We start from the raw sequence: 25,291 nt of genomic DNA on the forward strand, positions 1-25,291 counted from the left end.
TAAATATACAATATAACCCAGTGACTGCTACACACAGACATGTTTGGGTGAATATTAAGAAAACTGCCAAGAACATGTTTGGCCATGTTTAAACCTAAAATCAGAAGAAATTAGAAATTATATTTAGCTTTTATTAAGACTTCATCATTTAGGCATCGGTAAATCATGTTCAGGTGAAGGGCAGGTGAGCAAACAATACAACAGAGAAAAAAAGCCCACACACTGTCATAGCTTTAAAAACTGTAATATCTTAAAAGCTTTTAGGTCAAAGACCTTCTTCAGGCCTTCTATCAATTTATTTGAAGATTGTTCCTGTTGCAAGGGAAGTATATACAATCTTGGATTTACTTAAGTAGTTTCTCCAATGATGATGCTGGCGATGTGCTCAAATGAACCAGAGATGTACATCCCCTGTCGGCATGAACTGAACATATTTCACACTAAAGCTTCATGTCAAACCATTTTTATTGACCTCTTGGACTAATTCACAAAAAAATCTCTGATGACAGCAAATTACTGTAAGTTCCTTACTTTCTTTGTAGATGCGAGTGTTTGCAGTACTTTATGATGTTAATGCACTCCCATTAAAATGTTTTTTTATTACTGTTAGCATATATGTTAAAAGCTACCTATTCTCGTTTACATGCGAGTCTGAAGCCTTCCTTATATGGTGTTTTCAAGGGCGTGGATTATGATAATTGTGAATGAACACTAAGATTACCTACCAGGCCAATGGGGCCAGTGACTGCAGGGGCCCTTAACTGCCCGGGGGGGCCCTGGGCTTTAAGGTTGCAAGATCCACTATGAAATAATTGTCCTGGGGCCTTTGCAAGTCATAATCCGTCCCTGCATGCACGAGCGCCCTTTTTTCGAATGTTTGGAATTCAATAACATTCACAAGTTGTACTAAAATTCTGGGGAATAGAAACCGTTCATGAATCCGGTGTAAAGTTTTCTGGAAGCTCCATTTTACATGGACATTTCGTATATTTATGAAATTTTCATGAATGAGGCCCACAGTTTTTACAGTTTGAGAGAAAATGAATTTATATATGGATTACTTATGGCTAGAAGTATTTAAAAGAAAAGTTACATACTTAAGCTTTAAACTGTACAGTGTATATATATATTTCTAGTATTTGTTGCAATAATTTACATTTGTGCTGATACTGCAGTAATGAGAATCATCACTGTGAATAATGGGAACTAACATAAAATTTGTCATGAAAACAATGCCACAATGCAAGGGAATCTTTATGCAAATTATAATTTCTGTCTTTAGATTTGAGGGGGGAATGTAACCCGACATATTAACTGCTCAATTAACTTCTCTAAAAGAGTTTATTAATAACATTGGCAGATATTTTTATCAGGAATTTTGTAAACACATGTGTTGCCACACATTCACATGACTGCAATACTAATTTGCCTGGTGCCATCTGAGTTCGAAGTCATTATCCGAAAGTATTTGCTTCTGAAGCAAATTTAGCATGAATCTGGAGGTTTCTTAATAGTATTAACCCACTCAAAACAATATTAAATAATTGTGTTTATTAATGTCAATCATTTCCATTGTGCAACAAACCAGCTGGTTCTCTCTTTCCCATCTCATCATTATACCATTAAATCATTTGTGAATTGACAAACTGCATCTCTACAATCAGTCTCGAACCGCCTTCAGTTTTTCAGTCACTGTGTTATCATGTTTGGATCCTCCTAGACACGGAGGGCTTTTGGCCAGGCTGGGGTTGTTGCTCCACTGCTGGGGTGTCTTTGCCTGGATGGCAAGGGCATGAATGCAGGTACTGAGCTCTTCTCGCAGGGTGTCATTTACAAGGCGATGACGCTGCAGAAGAGAAAGACCCTCAAACTGAGGACTGACCACCAGAACTCTAAAGTGTGATTCAGAACCAGGCGGCACGGCATGCATGTGGCTCTCGTTTATGACCTCCAGGTGCTCAGGTTTGAGGGCCTGGGTCAGTTTGGTCCGTACTGTGGTCTCAACTGGACGGGGACCACTGGGTTCCATGTGTGGCCGGTGATGGACAAGCTGTCTGGATAAAGCAAGAGTGCAGGAGGAGGGACGCAGGCAGCGGAGAGTATGAGACAGCATGAGGCGAAAAGAGAGGAGACCACCTGTAGAAAACATGCAAGACTCCTTGACATGAAACTGATTGATTTTAAAGATAGACTATTACAAGCTAACAAATGTTGGTCAGAAATCAGATGCATATTGGCCTAAACCGGTATTTCTTAAAGGAATAGTTCACACAAAATGAAAAATTATCTTTTTGTTCTGTATGACTTTCTTCTGCTGAAGATTTTTAGAAGAATATCTCAGCTTTGTAGGTTCATACAATGCAAGAGAATGGGGTCCAACACTTTCAAGCTACAAAAAGCACATAAACTCAGAATAAAAGTAATCCATAAGACACCAGTTGTGAAATCCATGTCTTCTGAAGTGATCTAAATGATTCTGGATGAGAACAGACCAAAATGTAACTCATATTTTGCTGTACAGTCTCTAGTCACTATCATGATTTCAAGCTCAATTACACTTCCTAGTGCTTAACGCATGCGCAGAGCACTAGATGGCACTAGGAAGTGTAATTGAGCTTGAAATCATGATTGCCAAAGAGACTGCTGATGTCAAAATTTATAGTGAAAATGTAGTTATATTTTGGGTCTGTTCTCACCCAAAACCGATTGCATCACTACTGTAAACATTGATTAAAACACTGGAGTCCTATGGATTACTTTAATGCTGTCTTTGTTTGCTTTTTGGAGCTTAAACATTTTTAACAATATTCACTTGCATTGTATGGACCTTCAGAGCTGAGATATTTTTCTGCAGAAGAAAGACTGTCATACATATCTGGGATGGCGCCGTGAGGGTAACTTACCGATTGGAGAATTAAAATTTTTGGGTGAACTATCCCTTTAATCCTGTTCCTGATGTCCTCTGGACAGTTTGGATTTCAAATAAGGGTGAGTATTTCTTGGGTTAAAATGAGAACAAATTATGGCACAATTTTCCATTTTGGTTGAACCAACTCTTCAAACTGAAAGCAACGTTTTTGTTATGTACTTATGACATTATATATATATATAATACAATTAGAAATAATCCCTGATCGTACCGGAAAACGCTAAAAGGACAATTTAACTACGGTAACCTCCTCGGATTTCTGTTTACGAGCGTGTATTTGGCGCGTAATAAAGGAGAGCAGAACGGTCAAATAGCGTTTTACGACAGTAAATCACCGTTTGCGTATACCATACAAATGAATGGGGAGAGCCGTAAACTGCAACCTACCTGTCGCAAACATTCCGGTGTCAAATTTTATAAAGCATACATATTATCGTCATAAACTCCACATACAGTTGATTACAAGTTTTTTTTGTGTAAAACATATTTAAGTTTAGCGGACAGGAGGGCTGTTATTAAATGATGAGCTGTTTCCTCACAAAAGCAGTTTTTTTTGTATTTATTCTTTTTATCAAAAGCAGGTTATTCAGCACACCGAAGCATCTCCCCCATAGACATCCATTAATAAATGTGTCACATTAAAATATCTTGCTTGTTTGTGCACCATACATACGTAGAAATGTAATGTAATAAATAAATGTCATGGTCCATATAAGTGATTTCATACTGAAAAGATTAGATTACATGTTAGACATAGTGTTTAATGGCACCCACGTTAGGCTATTTAAAATGCAATGTCTCTGACATGCATATTAAATCAAATGCATTACTGAACATATGTGGAAACCATTTCACTCACCCTTTTACACAGTCTTCACCATGTTATTGTACAACAACATATACAGGAAGCGACACATGTAGATCCGCCTTCGCTGTTTTGATGAGGCAGCTGAAATCACTTTACTGCCGCCTACCGGCAAAACAAAGAATTATATCACATCTAGACATAAGAGTGACTGCTACTGTTCTCAATCCGTGCATCATTCGTTCATTTCATATTCAATTAGGAATTCAAAATCGAAAAACAAAAAACTACTTATTTAATTATTCGTTTACAAAACCAATGTAAAAAAAAAAATAAAATACTGACTTGTGTTTCATCCTTTCGATTTAATGCTCAAGTTAAAAATAGGAAATTTAGCCACGGACTCGGGACACTATGTTTTGATTATTTTATTTGACTAATAAATGGTTTGAATATTTGATTTGCACATATGGGTGGACCTGAAACGCCCCTTTCTTCTGATTGGTCAAGCTGCACCGTCGTCTTCCTCAATGCCGTGAGAACGAATAAAAGTTATCTGCTGTTTAATTGTTCAGATGAATTCGTCTCAGTTAATATTACATTCTTTACCACTGATTCTCCAAAACGTGCCACGTTTATTGCAGCTGAGCCATCTCTCTCATCAAATAGCCAGATTTATCAGACAGCCCTGCACATAAGCCTGCTGTCTCTGACGTTATTCCGGTTTGAAAAGGCATTAAATGAGATGACGAAAATAACCATATTCATAAGACTATTGAAGCAAATGCATTGCAAAGACCTAGGCTTACGCTTAACTGCGGGATAAAGTTAGGTTTAGGTTCGATATTTGTTAAATATTCGTATATGGTGCGGAAGGGACCGTCTAAAAACTCCATCCACAATTAAAACGTGTCACTGGCGTCAGAGCAGTCATTTATTTGACCGTTGACTTGCATGTTCAAAAAAATTAATCAAATTAAAAAAAATACAGTATATCACAAATATATTCTAAAAAACGCAATTGTGTTGATTTTAAAATCGCATATACTAAGCAGTTTTCTAAATATTACATAAGCAACATTTCAGAAAATGTTTCAGTACTACAAATGTTTGTTTACAAGTGGTCAGAGCGAGTATTTTCAAATGGCGCCAAATTGACGCTCGCTAACTGAAGTTGCGCTCGCTGCTGGAATCTGTCTCGGTAGGACGAGTATCAACAAAACTATAGGTCCTTCTCAAAAAATTAGCATATTGTGATAAAGTTCATTATTGTCCATAATGTAATGATAAAAATTAAACTTTCATATATTTTAGATTCATTGCACACCAACTGAAATATTTCAGGTCTTTTATTGTTTTAATACTGATGATTTTGGCATACAGCTCATGAAAACCCAAAATTCCTATCTCAAAAAATTAGCATATCATGAAAAGGGTCTCTAAACGAGCTATTAACCTAATCATCTGAATCAACTAATTAACTCTAAACACCTGCAAAAGATTCCTGAGGCTTTTAAAAACTCCCAGCCTGTTTCAATACTCAAAACCGCAATCATGGGTAAGACTGCCGACCTGACTGCTGTCCAGAAGGCCATCATTGACACCCTCAAGCAAGAGGGTAAGACACAGAAAGAAATTTCTGAACAAATAGGCTGTTCCCAGAGTGCTGTATCAAGGCACCTCAGTGGGAAGTCTGTGGGAAGGAAAAAGTGTGGCAAAAAACGTTGCACAACGAGAAGAGGTGACCGGACCCTGAGGAAGATTGTGGAGAAGGACCGATTCCAGACCTTGGGGGACCTGCTGAAGCAGTGGACTGAGTCTGGAGTAGAAACATCCAGAGCCACCGTGCACAGGCGTGTGCAGGAAATGGGCTACAGGTGCCGCATTCCCCAGGTCAAGCCACTTTTGAACCAGAAACAGCGGCAGAAGCGCCTGACCTGGGCTACAGAGAAGCAGCACTGGACTGTTTCTCAGTGGTCCAAAGTACTTTTTTCGGATGAAAGCAAATTTTGCATGTCATTCGAAATCAAGGTGCCAGAGTCTGGAGGAAGACTGGGGAGAAGGAATGATGGTCTGGGGTGCCATGTCAGCTGCTGGTGTTGGTCCACTGTGTTTTATCAAGGGCAGGGTCAATGCAGCTAGCTATCAGGAGATTTTGGAGCACTTCATGCTTCCATCTGCTGAAAAGCTTTATGGAGATGAAGATTTCATTTTTCAGCACGACCTGGCACCTGCTCACAGTGCCAAAACCACTGGTAAATGGTTTACTGACCATGGTATTACTGTGCTCAATTGGCCTGCCAACTCTCCTGACCTGAACCCCATAGAGAATCTGTGGGATAGTGTGAAGAGAAAGTTGAGAGACGCAAGACCCAACACTCTGGATGAGCTTAAGGCCGCTATCGAAGCATCCTGGGCCTCCATAACACCTCAGCAGTGCCACAGGCTGATTGCCTCCATGCCACGCCGCATTGAAGCAGTCATTTCTGCAAAAGGATTCCCGACCAAGTATTGAGTGCATAACTGAACATAATTATTTGAAGGTTGACTTTTTTTTTTTTTGTATTAAAAACACTTCTTTTATTGGTCGAATGAAATATGCTAATTGTTTGAGATAGGAATTTTGGGTTTTCATGAGCTGTATGCCAAAATCATCAGTATTAAAACAATAAAAGACTTGAAATATTTCAGTTGGTGTGCAATGAATCTAAAATATATGAAAGTTTAATTTTTATCATTACATTATGGAAAATAATGAACTTTATCACAATATGCTAATTTTTTGAGAAGGACCTGTATTAGGCTATTGCTCTTTTATACTATTATAATAAATTTAAAGCATTGAATATACTGTAGCTGACTGCTTGTTATGGGTGTCAAAAGACAGTTTCGTCTGTGAAACGCAAGACAGCCCTCAATTAAGATGGCGTTTGGAAAATGACCTCAGAATAAAATTCCTTTAAAAACTTAAAGGTGCATTAAGTAATTTTTTCCTCATTAAAACAGTTTAACTCCTAAAGACATGAATTGTAATTTTGCAATATTTGTAGGAAATCATGACCACTCACGTTAAAATGACGACTCCAGTCATATCAGTAACATTACAAAGGCTGTTTAATTCTACATGGAGAGGGTCCGCACATGGGGGCTGCCATGTTAGAGTCACATGACCAGCCGAATACTTCTCGCTTAATCTCAGGAACCCTCCTGTTATTTGACACATTCACTCACTGATTAAAGTTACTTTGCTTTAAAAATCCCCATCCACTTTCATTCTTCCTAACATCTCCTTTTGTGTTCTATAGGAAAAAAGAAAGTTATACTGGATTGAAATGACACAATGGACTAAACTATTAAGTATATAAATAACATCACAGTGTTTGAATATTCAGAAAACGTACAAACTTTGTCTGAGTGGTGCATCAAGAATGCAAATAATCTATTCAAGCTTTATACCATTTGTTTATTATTTGTACAGTATATGTTTTAAATCCATTGACAGACAGTTTTTTTTTTGCCCCATGTCAGAAAACGAAAGTAAATCTCTCACAAACTGTAATACAGAACCATGTTGGTAAAGATGGAATAGTCTCTATATTCAACAATAAATAATGTTAACGTCATTTCCATTCTCATGTACAAAAAAGAAATTACAAAATGATAAAATTAACATAGGCCTACAGTAGTACACTATTTCTCATGTTCAACATTTTTATCTTTTTTGTTTTATTGTTCCACACATGAATTCTTTTACATACAAACAACTACAATCTCTACAGCACAGTACAATGATAAGGTGATAAACTCTCTGTCACATTTAAAATATGGCAATACATTTAAACTGACAAAAGCACCAGAGGACCTATGGTAGCCTAAATTTGTAGAGTACACGGATGTTGGCCTTTTTTCTCCTTCTTACAGCTGTTAAACTCCTGCTGTTTCAATGAATGTGGCCAGCGAACATTTTGTGTGCTTTCTTTCAACAGTTTGGGGCAGAGCAAAGAAACATGTTTACCTTATTGCTTTGATTTTGCACACAACTTTTGATTGATGCTAAGTGAGCACATATTTATCTGAAATACAAAAGACCCTGTAACAAAACCCAAAAGTCTTACAACCAGCACACAATCTTAAGTGACGAAGTGCACCAAATCCAGGAGTGCTTCTACACAGAAAGAAGTTGTACAGCTTCACTGAGATTAGTTACTGTAATTCAGCATTTCACAGCATACAACAGCAATTATGACACACTCATTTGTTCTTCAATGAGGGGAACAATGGTGACATGTTTGAGATGGGACAATAAAGGGTTACAAAACTGCAGAACTTCAGATGAGGATCAGTGGGCCATTTTGACAGTGACATCAAAGAAGATCTACATCAACATACGTTGTTGTGCATAAAATACAATTATATATAGTTTAGTGACAAAGCAAATCTTTAATGTTTTAAAGTTAGTATCTACTAATTGTAACCAGCTCACATATTATAGAAATAGTACACATCAAAACATAATTTACTCCCTTCCATATGTTTTTCCATTTTGGAAGACGGACATGAGGGTGAGTAAACTTTCATTTAAGAGACAGAATATAGTTTTTTGGATCAACTATTTTGTCAATATTTAAGAGCAACTATTGAGTTTACTAGTGTGTCACATCTACTTTAAGACCTGATTGAGAGATATGTCTATAAGCCACAAAACATTTTTTATTGTTTATAGTAGGTCTATATCTTTATTTGCATGCTAAAATGTCAGTGTATTACAAATTGTGTTTTTTTTCTGTATGCCGTGATGTGTGGGATCTGCCAGTACAAGCTGAGGGAGTAGAAAAATTTGGCAATTGAAGATGCACACTGTCATAAAATGGAACACATAAGGATTGTCAATACAGCATCTGTGACATGAATTCTGCTGACCAAAGGTGACGACGGGGATGGCAGTTTCTAGAACATTTAATTTTACAACGTTTCTAATTTAAATGAATTGTAATGCCTTTGACCTGTCCAGGGTGTCCCCCGCCTTTCGCCCAATGTTAGCTGGGATAGGCTCCAGCCCCCCGTGACCCTGTACACAGGATAAGCGGTTGACGATGGATGGATGGATGGATGTAATGCCTTTATAACCATTTTAAGTGCTTAAAAAATTCAATTTGTGCCTAAATTAATCATGTGTTAAAGGGGTCATGACATGAGGAATCACATTTTCCTTGATCTTTTGATATATATAAGAGGTCATTGTACCATTAAAACATACTCAGTTTCATACAAGTTTCAAAACTGAAAACTTCCTCCTTAATAGAAAAAGAGCATTTATTTAAAACAAGCTCCAAAAACAGCTCGTTTGGAATTCATGGAACTTGTGACGTCACAAAGACCAAATACATCTGCATTCGTAAAGCACACTTTTCCGTCATTGCACCCTTGGCTCCGCCCACTGGTGCTCAGTCAATCACACAGGTAAATACGAGAGAGATGGGGCCTGTCATGGGAGATTCTTCCTAAATGGACTTACACAGGGCATCTTCATGTGCCTGTTTGGATTTAAATGTTTTTCTACATAAACATGCACAGACAAACGTCTTTGACTGCTTGATACATATCTCAGGCCACTTTTAAAAGACACGGTGACGACTCTGAAGAGGAGAAGCTCTGTGTCATTCAGCTGCTGCCTCGCGTTCTCTCGCCCATCTGTACTATTTTTAGTTGTTGGTGTATGAAAACATGATGGAATGATAGTGGATGTTGATGTGTCTTCAGGGTATTTTAGAGAGGATTATATGTTCGACTCATATCATACTAGTCACAATACGATTCAAGCTTTGCAATGGAACTGTTATTAAAGAATGGGGCATTTAAAACTTTTGGATGCAATCACAAAAACCGTGAGTAAACAGTTTAATTCATGAGTAATATGTCATGACTGTTTGATAGTTTATAGTGCTGACTGACTGGTTACACCGGGTGCGTCTGTTGACGTGAAGCAATACAACAGCTTGAGGCTGTCTACACTGCACGCTTTGACACAAACTTTCTAAACCATTTATTTGTGTCGTTGGCAGTAGTAGTGCAAAATGGAACGGGACATCTGTTTACTGTCTGCACAATGTGACGTGCCTCAACGGAAGCTTCCATGGTAGACAGCATCATTTATTATAATGGATTCTTCTCTTACTTTTGACGCAATTCTTGCATCCGGTGTAGACATGGTGTGAGTGTTAACAGTTGTGCTTGAGATGAACGTTTAATACTGTATATGCAGATGCAATGTGTTGGATGTGCGTTATGTGTAAACCACGACATTTTGTTTTATAATGTTGTGGAGCTGGTTCATTCTTTTCCAATTGAGATTCAAAACCGGTTCTATTCGAGGGGCTGCACAATGTTAGCCAATCATAACAGTGGGTGTTTTTGTTTAAGGAGGCGCTTTGGCCAAAACTGAATGTTTCAGGCATAGGGCCAGAGACAGGGTGCAAAATTATTAGTTTTAATGGAAAAACTACTACATTATCAATGGTCCTCAGGGAATATAATACAATTATAAAAAAAAAAAAAGCATTTCATGACCCCTTTAAGTGTTCGACTTTGGTCTAATTTATTTGTGCATTTACAAAAAAAAAAAAAGGATTTTTAAATCGAAAAATTATTCAGTTGTATTATAGTGTCTACTCTGAGCACATAATATGGCTGCTATCCTAAAAAATGGCAGTAAAGAACGTTGAATGACACTAAAAAAAATTTGCTGTTAAATGCATTCAGAAGCATCCGAAGTTGGGTGAGGTTTTATCTTATCTGATTTCTTTGCTTCAGTATCTGTTTACGCAACAGGAAAAGCAGTAATCCATGGAGCTAGTAATCATTTTGCTTGGTAAACTGTAGCATAATTGGACAAATCATTTTTCTTGTTTACTGCTTGTCCTAATGGGATACCCATGTTTTTTGTTGCCCAACAAACACTAAAATTTGGTTACATTTCTTTGATACATGACCTTCAATTAAAATCACTTGTTTTAAATTCTATTTTCACTTACTGCAACCAAGTCACCATAGTATTTTTATCATCAGATCAACAATGATCCAGCATTTATATCACCCTGCCTGTGGCACTACATCTGTTTCTACAGATAAAGTAAAAAATACTATAAAATCAAACTCTCATAAACAGTTATACAAATAAATACAAATATTCAGAGAACACTCAACATTTCACATGCAAGCACACACACACTTCCATACATACGCACATACTCACATACAGACGGATACCTCAGTTTCTTTACAAGAACACGAGAGAAAACATAAATAAGGGTGTCTGTGTGTTCTGCAAATTAGTGTATGGACTTTAGCAGTCACTTGTTTATATATATATATATATATATATATATATATATATATATATATATATATATATATATATATATTTGCTTTGATAAAAAACAAAATCTCTTAATAAACAGATAATCTGTATATACAAACATCAAATGGAATCTAAGACTTGTAGGTACTAGTTTAACATCTGAACATGGAAGTATTTTTTTTCTCATGTATATATATGTTTGTATATTTAATATTAACTTGTGTGTTCAAACAGACAGACTTGATTAACAGCTATTTTTTATATATTTATATTCAATACATAATGTACATAATCATCAAAATAAACCTATTGGTTTTGATAGTTTAATCAAATCACCTTGTGCTTCGTTTAATAATTTTTTTCCTTTAGTTTTTATGCCTGTGTTGACTGAATGATTTGGATGATTTAACTTTCGATGTAACTTTCGTCTCAAGGTTTGCGCACATTCAAAGAAACACAACTGAAACTGCTCTGTTGATATTACGAGGAAAGCAAACAGTATGTTCTGTTTTTAGCATACTAGATAAATAATAATAATGCACAATATGGATAACGGCAAAGCTCAGAGAGCTGTTCGTCTTGTCTAGTCCACCCATCAATGTCACGTATTTCACATTTGAAATGATGTCTAAAGAATCATGGTTAGGGTACAGTAAAACAGAGCACTTTCTTCAGTTATGTTCACTATCTTCAAGCATATTCATATGAATTTACACATCATTACATGCACAACACCTTAATCAGACATCTTGAAAGAACAAAGGTATTTTTCAGATGAAACAGAACCAAAAACGTGTTCACCGATGATACGGACTATAATAATGTGACTTTAGTAGTAATTGCATTGAAACATCCAAACTTGAAAAGTGAGGCGTGCCATCATGCACGATCTTAAAAATGTTGTTCTTGGGAGCAAAGCAATGACAATGACCAGGACCACTAGCTCAACATGTCCATTCAAATATCTACCTAATGATGTCACGGGTCCTCGGTGAAGGTTTTCAGATCACACAATGGCTTGGACAAAGTTTAAAGGGAAAGTCAAACTGATCATGTTAATTTTCACATTCGTACCATAAAGAACGCAAAGCTGGAATGTGTTAAACATGGCAGTTTTTCTGCACATACAAAGGGTCTCTATTATTCCTGTAGACAAGATCAGAAGTGGATCAAGGGGTCAATTCACTACAGAAAATAACTTTATCTGCTGAATGGAAACATAGAATAACTGGATGGGTCTCATTATTCCCTTTTCAAAATGCCAGGGATTACATTTATACATATAGATTTGAATGAGGTCAAATTAAAATAATAATACAATTGCACACGTTGGAGGAATGAAGATATCTCTAACTGATTTGTAAATGTGATGTTTGCTTTCGACTGCTTCCAGCATTGCTCACTCACGGACAGGGTTTGGGGTTGGGTGACACAGTCAAGCTTTCCCGACTAAAACACCTCCACCTGCTGACTAGATTATTGAAGCACCTGACCGCGAGTTTCCGGAAGCTTTAGAGCCAAGAAGCTTCCGACGGCCAAAGCGCCCGATGCGAAGAGGATGGGCACCGCTTTAGTGATGCCCACAAATGACTGGAAGATACTGATGCCCAGAACTGCAGCTAACTTACACAGGGCGTTTAGAAACCCAAAGGCTGTAGTTCTGTAAAAAAAATAAAGGGGAAACTAATTTAGAAAAATGCATCAAAAGTAATCTATCAAACATTTCTGGAATCAAATGGTTGTTTAACGATTGGCCTCCAAGGGGTGCTGTTAACATACTGTAGTTTCTAACAAATAATGCATTGGACAATTGTGCCAGAACCACGGAGATGTTGTTCATATTGACAGAAAATGTTAAGATATCCCCTAAATAACGATGCACTTGATCTGCACTGCAGTGGTCTTAATGATGTATTCCAACACACTTAACAGTAACAATAATCAACGAAAGATAAACGTGGCCTACCTCTTGTCGGAGGGGTACAGCTCCACCGTTAGTACATCCAGGGCATTCCATGATGCAATGCTGATGCCCCCAAAGAGACACAGCAAGGCGATCATAGCTGATTCACTGTTTCCAAATGACAAGAAGAAGCAGCTAACGCAGGAAATCACACTGGAGCCCGCTAGACCAGGTAAGGACAGAGAGAAAAATCTTGAATTAAATGAAATTTTAGAAAGGGCAATTGCTTAATTTTCTAAACCCCAAAAAGTATTCATGGAGTAATGCTCAGATGTGGGATATATTTGGGTCATTCTCAAAAAGTGACAGACCACTGTGCCCCCTCTGTCAAAATGCACTCAGTGGGTACAGTTACTCTAATTGTGAGTACAGTGGTTTACTACCTTTTGCTATGTTTTGTTAATGAATATATGTTATGTTGTCTTAAACAATTATTTAGGTTGATAAATGGAGATTATTTCATGCACTCAAACCAACAAAATTCATAACAAAATTCCATCAAATTGAATTAAGTTTGATAAAAATTAATAACATTTAAATATATTGAGGCTAAATTAATTTCATTTAGTTTAAGATTACTCTTAAAAACTGTAAATTAGAGTGTGCGCTCCAGAGGATCATTTCATAAGACATTAGACAAAATGTTTTGATTTTACTTTTTGTTTATTTTGAATATTTGTGGTATTTTTCAAAGTGCTAAATAGCCACAATTTCAGACATGTGTATACATCCGAGGGATAAAGAGTATCTTTTGGCTGCAGCCTCTGCTTCAAAACAGTTCCCAGGAAATAAACATATATCATGCACTCTGTGTAAGGAGGTGTTTACGTTAGGGAATGGGTACCAAAATATTGAAGCTCCAAAAGGATATAAAGTAAGCATAAAATTAATCCATAAGTCTCTAGTGGTTAAATCCATATCTTCAGAAGTGATATGATGGGTGTGGGTGAGAAAAAGATCAAGATTAAGTCTTTTTTTTTTTTTATTACTATAAATCTCCACTTTCACATTCACATTCTTCTTTTGTTTTTGGCAATTTGCATTCTTCAGGCATATTGCCACCTACTGGGCAAGGAAGAGAATTTATAGTAAAAAAGGACATAAATATTGATCTTTCAACATGCATATTCGAGCAGCTTCGTGTTCTTTTCAACAAGTTTTTAACATGTATCACACAAATGACAGGAAATCAAGGGACAACACTTTTTTTTTTATTAATTTAAATTATTATTACTTATTTTGTTTTGCTTTTTTGCACACTTGTTAGGTCTTGCACTAAGGCTTGATGTGAGAAAGCAAACTGTATATAACTGTACATGTCATCGAATTGGTGTACCAGAGGAAGGGACAAGGGTTTTTTCAGGCAATTGACAAATTCAAATATGTTTTCTAAAAAATGTGTTAAACAATATAGAGTCAAACCACTTCATATTATTTAATGAAAGGTCAGGTTATAGTTTGACGACTTTTAAACAGGGTGTCTTGACTATTTGATATCTTTTTCAAGACTGAAAAGGACATGTTTGTCACCATATTGATAATGACCCTTTTACTCCAATCTCTGAACATTTGTGCTATAGAATGCCACTTGAATTCAAATTAAAACTTAGAAACTTGTGTTCTTGCAGGTGCATGACATCACACAAGCATGGCACCACCCAGGGAGATGTACAAAGTTAATGATAAACATTAACCTTTAAGCAAATAAAATACATCAATGAGTCAAAGTTCATACATTACCAGTAGAAAAACTGCAAGCATTGCAAAGAACCATTATCCTCCACAATTTGGTTGCTAAGACACGTCTTCATTAACAGTCGAACACCTGATAAGCTAACAGGAGCATTGCATTTTTGTTTATTCATAAGTCACCTTCCGAGCATCGGGCAATAGAAGAATGCCTTTATGGTCGGAGATTGGAGATATTAAGTAGGAATATCCGACATCTGACATGGTAATGTTTACAGCTGACCAATGAGAGAACAGCACTGATGCAACTTGTTTTGTTTATGTGTTTACCCAACATCCTTAGACGTCCGATCTTGTCCATGAGTAGAGCAGACACAATGTTGCCAGGCAGGACAGCGAGTGTCCCAAGGAAACTGACGAAATAGATCATGTAGGCGTTGTTCTCATCGCTGAAATCCAGCATACAGCCCTCTTTGTTGTGGAGGAATGTGCTGTTGATGAGTTTGCTGTTGATCAGCCTGTACTTGAACAAGTCTAGAAAGAAATAAAGGCCCTCATTAGCAAGGCAGAGTAGCTACTCTAAGACTTTATCTAAACGGGTACTGTAAACACTTCTAGATCAGACTTCAGTGGACTCAAATGTGTGCATGAATAATGCATTCATTGGTATCCACAGTACCGCCGCTTCCTATAAGCAGACAACGCAGTCTGCGTAGGGCACCAACCCCCTATGGGGGTACCATCTTACCCTAGGAGGGCACCGGCTGCCCTTACTCGCACGTTATACATTATTCAAGGACCCGAAAGCAGTTGCGGAACACAGATGATCGCTTCGCAATCATATCACGTGAACCCACCACCCCCCGTCCACCTGGAACTCTGCGTAGGGCATCAAATTGGCCAGCGGCGGCCCTGGGTATCCATCCATCCATGCAGAGCACTGCATTATATGTTTCAGTTGGCATGGCTTAGAAGGCATAATAAAACACAACAGCATTTTTGCATTTGGGTTCTGTTCCAAAACCAATACCTACCTTGCTGTCTAATCATTGTCAGATAAGGTTGTCCAAGGTGATAAAAATGATGAATTAAACCAACTGCATGGTTGCACAATACATGACTTTGATTTGGTGGATAAAAGTGTTCTCAGATGATGTTAATGATATTTTAAAACAATTGTTTCACTGCTCACTTTTTTTTAAGCAATACTAATAAAAGATTGTTCTGCATTTCTTATGCAACATGTCATTTTAAGAATATCCCCTTTTAATGAGACATAAATGTATTTTCCATTGCATTTAATTTCTGGCATAATAGTATTGGGAGACCACAGGGGTGATGATATAACATTTACTGAAGCAGGTCGCAAGACACAGGTATCACAAAATAGGATGGGTATTTTCGAGCTCCTTGCACAGGACACATACACACAAAAGTTATGAAGGTTTTTTTGTATATCATCTACTGATCGGGAGAACCGAGTGGGAAGGTGTGTCGGCTGCGAAAATGACCGAATGAGCCGGCGCATTATGCAGAATGGACCACAAAACAGCGCTGCAATATGCAGAAAAGGACAGCGACTTTTTACAACTTTTGGGCCAGTTGCAATGCAAAATCGTGGGCCAATTTCTCTTCCCAGTCCAGCCCTGGTCAGTGCAAATGTGCTTTTTCATGCGGGTGACCCAGGATCGAATCTGCCTTTTCTACCACTCTTTTTCCCATTCTATTTCCTGTCTCCACTCTTTAATATTTCCTTTAATACTACTCATAATAATACATCAAATCTAATAAAAAGGTAGATTTCCTTACAGTGATTTGATCAAGGTTAAGTCTGGGAGTTGAAAGAAGCGTTTGATCCGGGTAAGAGGTAGGGTTTGTCGATCGCACGTGTTGCCTTCTTCGTCAGGGGCGAGAGGGGTGATGGCTTTTTACCGCAGCTCAGCTTCTGTCGTCTGTAGACTGTATCGCTCCTTTTGAGAAAGTCTCGGGAGACTAACCCATTCAAAAATGAACCATGGTTTTACTATAGTAAAATTATAGTAACCATGTATATTAGTGAAACCCATAATTTCGATGCAATTAACCATAGTTTTACTACAGTAATATGGTATTAATATAGTAACCATAATTTTGTGGTTACTATAATTTTACTACAAAATACTATGTTGATACAATGGTTGCTATAATAAAACCATGCTTAATTTTTGTAAGGAAAGGTTTAGGGCTAGGGGTTGGTATAGGGTGCTTGTGGGACTACAATAAACACAAAAAACGCTCTGCAGTGATGCCACTATACTGTATGTTAGTATTTAAATAGTGTAAACAGTATCTGCCACTATTTGCACCAGAGTTGGGGTGCAAATAGTATCTGTCAATAATATCAAAATGACTTTGAATTGAAAACATGTTCATCATATAAGAGTTGTGTGTATTTATGTGTAATTGATTTATGTGAATAGCATTTTGAATGCATTTTTGAATAATGTAATAAATCTGGAAGAAAAATGTTTTATGTCATTGACAGAGCAGCACGAGAAGGGAAACTCGACTCAATATTGATTTCAGTAGAGTTTGATGTTAGCATGTTGCTAAGCTAGCAACATGATGAAAAATAGTACATTTATTCTAAAAACTAAGCTATAATTGTGCATTTCATTATTTCAAATTTCAGAAGTATAAATATATAAACATTAGTTACTGGACCATCACTCATGTTAGGAGTGTGTGTGTCTATGATGCCTTTAAATGCTGCCTAGGCAGGCAGCTCATTTGGATTTGGATCAGAGCCTTGGTTTCTCAGTCTCAGCATTCATATGAAAGCTGCTCAGAAGAAACAATCATAAACGCCCAGCACGACTCAATCACGAAAAGAAGAATCTGAGCTTCTGTTGCTAGGATACCTGAAACATTTTCAATGCATTCAAAAGCTCTAGTGAATGGGTCCATTTTAACTGAGGCAAAACATGTCATATGGTTGTCTTCCTATGAAGGATCATTGATTTGAAAGGTGACGGCTTGAATGCAAATATTTCATACATCTGTCTTTGCTAATCACACTCCAGAAATTTCAACAGAAGCTGTATTTGCTTAAAGCCAGGAGGGCTAAACCTGTGATCTTCTCACCAGTGTTGTAGAAGAGGGTGGAGATGAACGTGCAGTTTCTGAAGAAGGTGTTGCTTGACGTGATATCCTCAAAGTAGCATTCCTCAAACAGGGAGTCTTCAAACACCATAGACTTCATTTTCAGATTTAAGAACCTTAAATGAAAGAAAAAAAATGTTTTTGGATGTTACTTGTAAAATTCCTTAGGAGAAATAAAAAATATGCACAAATGAGACAAACAATAGGAGTATATAGCATAGCTCTGATCCTTTGGAAGATTTGATGAGAAATATTTAAATTAATATTAAGGTGTTATAAAATTGAGACATTTAATTGCACACTTTGGTATCTTGAAATCTCTTAGCACAGTTTGATACATTGTTGAGATTTCTTAACCAAGCCCGTCTTCATTTGCCATTCATTTATTCCCATTTATTCCCATTGCGCTCTAGTAGAAACAATTGAGATTGTTAAGATACTGTATCTCCTTTGTGACTTTGTATATTTCCTATGGGATCTGTTGTGCATGTTAAGGCATATGTGTAATTTTCTTTATTTAAAACTAACACCTAGAGTACCTCGAGAGGAAACACACAGTTTTTCTTTCTCTTTAAAAATTATTTGAATTAAATGTATGAATAAAACTGTCAGCCCTCTTTCCCAAATGAACATGTTTAATATCAGCAAGGACACCTACATTTGCTCCAATGTAAAATTAAGCTAATTAGCTAAATAACTTGATATTAACTCATTTATGTATTGAATCAGGTCTTAGTAAAGGCGGTAGTAAATAAAGAGTTCACAGCATCATAGTGAGTGTGTTATGAGACATTATAAGCAGTTTTGTTCACTAATGTTATCAGGTGTTTAATCGCTATCAAATGACACTTTTCTCTTTTCAAGTGACTGTTATAATCAGTTGCCTCAATTCTGATTCACAGTTTCCACAGTTTATAATGAAATTACTATGTAATATAATGATTTGTTTGACAACAAATATCAGATAAATATGCTTGTGACAGGGCGGAGGGCGGGGCCGGGTTGTGATTATACACACCCGGTCCCTTATCAGGCTAATTAAGCCTCAGAGAGGTATAAAGGCCGATGGTAGACGGTGGTGCAACAAGAGAGAGATCATTTACAGACATGTCCGTCGTGTGTGTGTGTGTGTGTGTGTGTGTGTGTGTGTGTGTGTGTGTGTGTGTGTGTGTGTGTGTGTGTGTGTGTGTGTGTGTGTGTGTGTGTGTGTGTGTGTGTGTGTGTGTGTGTGTGTGTGTGTGTGTGTGCGCGTGTGTCTTAAGTTATTCATTAAAATATTATTTATATTGACAAGCCGGTTCTCGCCTCCTCCTTTCCACTGAACTGCGTTACAATGCATTACAATGTCACTCTTCATTCCAGCCCATATTACAATATTATACATTTTGTTCATGAGAATATTTGGCCAAAACTGTACCGTTCACAGTAATCTTCCTGTTCTGCAAAGCTTGTCAGACCTAGCAATGGGACAAAGCTTAGCGAAGGGTCAATTGTGGAAAGTACATATCTATTTACTGGTACTTGTCTTGAGGATGCATACTTTTTCTGAGTAGTGCTTACTTGTTGTTAAAGTACTCTCCATTCCGGTGGATCTGGTTCTCTAGCGTAAAGTTAAAGGTCACATGCTCCACTTTCTCCTTAATGAAGACCTTTGTGCGTGAGGAGTACTCTTGTTTCTGCAGGTATTTGATCATGTCAGGGAACCAAACAGTCAAACCGTAGTAGCTATGAAGCAGACAGAGGAGACATTTAAAAAAAACATGTAAAAGTACAAATCATTATTGTTATGTTTCAAAATCTACTGAGCTGCCTTGCTGTCTACTTCCAACATAAGCAGCTGCACAAATGTTAGTCAGAATGTTAGTCTCAGTCACCATTCAGTTTCATTGCATCTTTTTTCCATTCAATGAAAGTGAATGGTGACATTCTCTCTATCCTTTTGTGAATCATGGACAAAGAAAGTCATCAGGGTTGCTGCAGGTTTTAAAATCAAATGTAAAACTTTTTAAGACCTTTCTTCAGACCTGAACATATAAAATGTATAATGTATGTCGGTACCACATCAAACCCACACAATCTCAAAATATTTTTTTTATTTTAACAGACGGGGGCACATATTCAACAAGGCCTTCTGCTTATCATCCAAGTTTAAAATACTCAAGACATGTTTACCATATATTACATTAAAATTGGTTTATGTACCAATATATCAATACATACAAATTAGAGGTCGACCGATATTGGATTGTGCTGACATACTAATAATTTAAAAGTAGTTAGAATTATTTGAAATAGTTTAGAAAGAAATGCAATAATGTTTTTATCTGCCAATAGTTTTTAAAACTGATAGCCTATATGGAATGTAAAAAGCTTTACTTTCTGTGACAGGGTGGGCCAAATTAATTTAAATACCAGATGCAATGGGACTTTTAACTATTAACAAGCCTGGGGACTCTTATTTTGAAATATCTGCACTTCACTGATTGCAGCTGCTCATTCAAATAGATCAGGGGAAAAAAATACGCACTCTTGCAATCATTGATAACATATTAGAATATAAACACACATTCGTTACCAGTAGTAGCCATCAGCGATCACTTTGAAGCACGCAGTGCATGCATTTATTTAATCGAAACGTAGTGTATTTAAGCTGAATAATAATCACATAACGCCATATCGTGATATCTGTCTATCCATCCCAAAATGAAAGAACTGTTCAAGTGATAATTAAGACTTTTGTTAAGCCATTTAAGATATTTAAGACATTCAAGAACCGTGGGAACCCTGGTCATATGAGGGTGAGTAAATGATTTGGGTGAACGTTTTTAGTGTTTACCTGAAGGACATGGAAAACCAAACGGCCATCATCATGTAGGTGATCCTCCTGTACTCTGGATTAAAGATGGTCAGGAAGTTTCGCCACACCTGGGAACCCAAGAATACAATTTGGTAAGGTAAATGCAACCTAAAAGAAACTTATACTGGGAAACAGCATTATCCTTGAGCTTAATGTACTATACAGACATACTCTAATGCAGTGATTCCCAACTGGAGGTAGATCATTTAATTTTGCTATGTTGAACCTAACAAAATCCCAATCATGGCTTCAAATAAAAATAATAAAATTAGGAATCTGTAAAAATATCAATCTTTATCTCTATGTGGAATTTGGCACCAAGATCTTTTTACTCATGTTGAGAGTAAGACCCCATTTCCACCTGGTATTACATTTACATTTATGCATTTGGCAAACGCTTTTATCCAAAGCGACTTACAGAGCCCTTATTACAGGGACAATCCCCCTGGAGTTAAGTGCCTTGCTCAAGGACACATGGTGGTGGCTGTGGGGTTCGAACCAGTGTCCTTCTGATTACCAGATTACCAGTTATGTGCTTAGACCACTACACCACCACCACCACTCTGTATTAAGCTAAATACAGGTCTGAATGGGGTCTTAACAGTTTTGTGATTGAATAACAAAAACCACATATGAATGTGGTCAAATACGCATGTCACCAGATCGCATTTGAGGTGTAAACACTAATTCGTCCTTGTATGCATCCTGGAAGCAGTGAAGCACCGCCTCTCAATCAACTGCTGCGCTAAAACAAGAGTTTAAAGTTTGCCGGTAACAAGCGTTTTTAAAAGGAAATAACCGCCTGATCTGAAAGTTAAAAGCGGATACAGACACTATCACAAGAGCATTACGGATCTTCTTTAGTGTGTCTGATATAAACACAGATGACAAGAATACCTGAAGCTCCTTCAATTCAGGTAATCCATGAAAATTATGGATAATTCTGCTTGACATGTTGCATTTGTGCTTAGATTACATTTCAACTGCACCTGGGAAAAACAGCGCTTTATTTAGTCTTTTTTTACTTTGTTGCTCTTCGTTATCATGCAGTAACACACTGACAAAGTGATTGATGTATGACGTCATGAAACAGAAACCCTTCCCTCCAAATACAAAAAGAAGTGATCACAGGAGACACATTTAAGTGACCAATTGTAAACAGCCATGTACAGTATCTCACCTGACCACATGAGATCGGATGACCTGAGATACATCGTAATACCAGGTGGAAGCAGGGCCTATACGTTTGGTTTGAGTAGTCCCGGATAATGTCCAAAGATGAGATCCACGCAATTAATTTGTCATTGATTAATGTATCTTTTAATAACCTTTCTGTTCTTTTACAGTTTGTTGATCAAAAACAACAAAACATTTTATTCTAATCAAACATAGCACTAATGCGCTAAAGGATCCGTGCGCGATCTCTCTTGTTAAAATGCGCTCACTGGCTAAACCGCTGCCTGTAGTCTTAAAGAAACAGTACCATCTTAGCTCTTGTTATACTTATCAATGTTAATACAAATTATGCATGTAAACAATAAATATGGAATAAAGCATGTATGCAATATAAAACAGTATATGCAGTTTCAAGACATCATATTTATTGCATATTAATTTTTACATTTTTAAAAAGCTCAAATGTTACCAAAATTATGAAAATATAATGACAATGTAGGCAAATGGACATAATAAATAAAAAAATACCTGAAATATAATTGTTTATTGTCATTAATAATAATCAACATTAAAGATAATATTAAATTATATAGTCTTTGGTACACATGTTTGGTTTGGGTACTTCAGCCTTACTGATGGTGCTGTGGGTGCACTTACTGCAAAAAAAAGGTTCAATTTCCAGTCCAGTAGCTTGGTAGTTTTTTTATGGAAACTAAGCTAAAAATGTGTCAGTCAAAAATCACCATGGTTACTATGCCACTACAATCAACACATTAACATACTGAATTGCCACTTTTACATATTATATTAACATTTACATATCAACACCTATCCAGGATTTTGCAACGTGGTAAGTGCATTGTTATTCATTTCATATGCTACATAAAAGCACCCAAAAATAGTCTAAAGGACTTGTGTGGTAAATTCCATTCTCAAGCTTCATTTAATTGATTGTGACATGTTGCATTTCAAAACCCAATCACAAATGAGATTTAAGAACAATGGTGGAGGGAAAAAACTTTCTCAGAACTTAAAATAAGGCTTGTTCCTCACAGAAAGCTATTGTAGAAAGCTATGTGGGGTTTTTGTTTGTATGTTTGTTTGTTTTTTGAGCTTAGCAGCCATTTAAAATCACATTAATTGTATGGAAAACAGAAGCTCTATAATTCTCCTTAATATCTCATTTTGTAATAAATTAATAAAAACAGTAAAGGGTTGGAAAAAATTAGGGATGAGTAAATTATGTCAAACTATTCACTATTCCTTCAAGCCTGTGTTTATTGTATGGTACCTGATGGAAGAGGTTGGTGAGCTTCATCCTCCAGCGCAGGTGCCAGGCTGTAGCCTCTCCGCCCATGTCAACCAACTCATCCATCTGTTTCACCGTCTTAATGGTGGTGACCTGTGGATTACACAACATGCTTGAGAATAGAATGTGCCTATACATAACTGATATGCACCAAGAGTCAGTTTTGTGTGGCCATGAAAACACCTATATTTTTTCTAAAATATGCATACAGTAGTGAATAATGGCATTGCAAACAGCCATTGTTAGGTATTCATGATATAGCATGGCCTAAAGTGCATTATTATTAAACAGTTACTTTAAAATAAAAATGATAGCTGTCTGAAGCAATTGCGATCCAGAACCATAACTAGGTAACTCTTTCCAAAATTCAAATGAAACATGTTTGCATAATTTATATCTAAAAACTTAATTAACCGTGTTCATTTAAATGTATGAAAGCCACTTTGGAAACGCATTAGCATGACTACATTGTCATTTCTTATTCATAAAGAAAAAATTACAACTCCCACAGATCACTATTAATAACTGTTCTAACATTATTGTTCTCACTGAAATCTGTAAAAATCAGTGTTACTCACTGAGAAGACCCTCTCTGGGTAGCCCTTTGCCCTCATGTTGGTATCATGGACTTGTTTCAGAATCATCCAGGCTTCATCATGTTTCCCGTTCTGTTAAAACACACATTGCAGTAGAATCAGTTCTGGGTTACTAGCTTATATTGCACTTTCATCTATTCTACATACATCAGGACGCATAACAGAGACAAAAGCTCATGCAAACAAGGATTTGGGAAGTCACTAACCTCAAGGTAGAAGCGTGGGCTCTCTGGCATGGTGGTTAGCGCCACGATAGCAGCGACGGAGGGGAACGCACACACTAGCACAAACACTCGCCAACTATGAAACTGGTAGGCTGATCCCATCTGGAAGCTCCAGCCTGGTTAACAGGAAGAGGCATATATTAAGGGCAGTTCACAATGGAAGTGTTATGGTGTCCATCTGTGCTCTTTATCCATTGTTTTTTCTACGTAAATGTGTGCTAGATGGACAGCTGTTTTTTTCTTCCAGAATCTCAAACAGGAGCACCACAGTTTTTAGACACAGCTTTTGGCCAAAAAAAAATGTATTTCAACTTTTAAAAGCACATCTAAAGACACCCGCATTCCTTTAAGCTGGCTCTACACTAGCAGACTCAAAACAACATGTTTTGGCCGAGGGTGTCACACATGCAGACTGTTTTGCTGAGATCTCGCTCTCTTCAGTCAGAGGTATGACTCACTTGTTGATTAAAAATGTTGGAGGGGTGACACGCATAACAACTCACCACAACTATCTCTCTCTGTTCGCTGTCACGTGGAGCTCGCCAAAATACCAACATGAGTAAAACTGCAATTGCAATAGAGTGATTTGGGGCATTTACAGACCTGTAGCTAGATTGATTGTTCTGGAACAGAGGCTAAAATTGTTACAATGTTGCATTTGTTTTCATGGTTCGGTAGGCTTTCACAAGCATATATTTTAAAATGCACCAAAACTGTAAAACGTCAGTCAAGGTTATTTTCATCCGACATTAGCTGCTTTTGTATTATTTCTGCAGAATGACAGAATAACTATGGATTTTAATCAGCGTTTGTGATGATATGCAGCCGAGTATGATAAAAAAAAAAGTTCTGATCAGCTTGTCTTCTTGTCAGTTCTTCTCAGTGACCGAATGATTTTTTCTAACAGAACAGATGTGTTTTTTCAGTGCTTGAAGCCAACTCAACATGGAGTCCTGACAGTTAAGTGATTAATACCTCCCGCTGAGAGATGCTAATGGGCACTCTGTTTCCCTCAGTCTGGCCGGTGATTGATAATGAAACTAACACCTGAAAACCATTGCAAAAATCAGCTAGTGTAGAGCCAGATTTATATGCAGTGTGTACGCGTTTGTTCTGAACGGCCCCGTAGTCAACAGAGATGAAACTTGCACTTAATGAAGTATATTTACCAATATAATACCTTGAAGGATTAAAACACTTTAAATTGTGTTCAAATTTTTCAAAGACCTGATGAATTATGTGGCT

At 37.1% G+C, this 25,291-nt stretch overlaps 2 protein-coding genes across 4 annotated transcripts in view; both read right to left on the reverse strand.

The window, feature by feature from the left end:
* Positions 1-225: 225 nt before the first annotated feature.
* On the reverse strand, positions 226-3,870 carry bola1 (bolA family member 1). 3 transcript variants are annotated; one of them, XM_052144599.1, is made up of 3 exons: positions 3,141-3,202; positions 2,904-2,998; positions 226-2,136 (listed from the first exon to the last, which is right to left on the reverse strand). In XM_052144599.1, exon 3 carries the CDS (start codon positions 2,111-2,113, stop codon positions 1,661-1,663), a length of 453 nt encoding a protein of 150 aa, XP_052000559.1. In that variant the 5' UTR covers positions 2,114-2,136; positions 2,904-2,998; positions 3,141-3,202; the 3' UTR covers positions 226-1,660. The 3 variants fall into 3 exon arrangements, with proteins under 3 accessions (XP_052000559.1, XP_052000558.1, XP_052000557.1); XM_052144598.1 differs by lacking the exon at positions 2,904-2,998 and having other exon boundaries at positions 3,141-3,245; XM_052144597.1 differs by lacking the exons at positions 2,904-2,998; positions 3,141-3,202 and adding an exon at positions 3,789-3,870 and having other exon boundaries at positions 228-2,136.
* A 7,301-nt stretch (positions 3,871-11,171) lies between these two features.
* LOC127656101 (synaptic vesicle glycoprotein 2A-like) overlaps positions 11,172-25,291 on the reverse strand; it is a 50,985-nt gene continuing 36,865 nt past the window's right edge. Inside the window, exons 5-13 of the mRNA XM_052144278.1 lie at positions 24,029-24,162; positions 23,805-23,894; positions 23,209-23,319; positions 20,721-20,809; positions 19,445-19,609; positions 17,867-18,000; positions 15,074-15,277; positions 13,058-13,217; positions 11,172-12,751 (exon numbers count right to left, since the gene is read on the reverse strand). Of these exons, the coding sequence (XP_052000238.1) occupies positions 12,568-12,751; positions 13,058-13,217; positions 15,074-15,277; positions 17,867-18,000; positions 19,445-19,609; positions 20,721-20,809; positions 23,209-23,319; positions 23,805-23,894; positions 24,029-24,162 (1,271 nt within the window). The 3' untranslated portion in view covers positions 11,172-12,567. The remainder of the gene's footprint in view (positions 12,752-13,057; positions 13,218-15,073; positions 15,278-17,866; positions 18,001-19,444; positions 19,610-20,720; positions 20,810-23,208; positions 23,320-23,804; positions 23,895-24,028; positions 24,163-25,291) is intronic.

The sequence above is a fragment of the Xyrauchen texanus genome, chromosome 15 (assembly GCF_025860055.1).
Source record: "Xyrauchen texanus isolate HMW12.3.18 chromosome 15, RBS_HiC_50CHRs, whole genome shotgun sequence".
Classification (NCBI taxonomy): domain Eukaryota; kingdom Metazoa; phylum Chordata; class Actinopteri; order Cypriniformes; family Catostomidae; genus Xyrauchen; species Xyrauchen texanus.

What these genes read in the sequence shown, in the direction of transcription:
- bola1 (XM_052144598.1), bottom strand. Translation starts at nt 2,113, where the DNA reads ATGCTGTCTCATACTCTCCGCTGCCTGCGTCCCTCCTCCTGCACTCTT.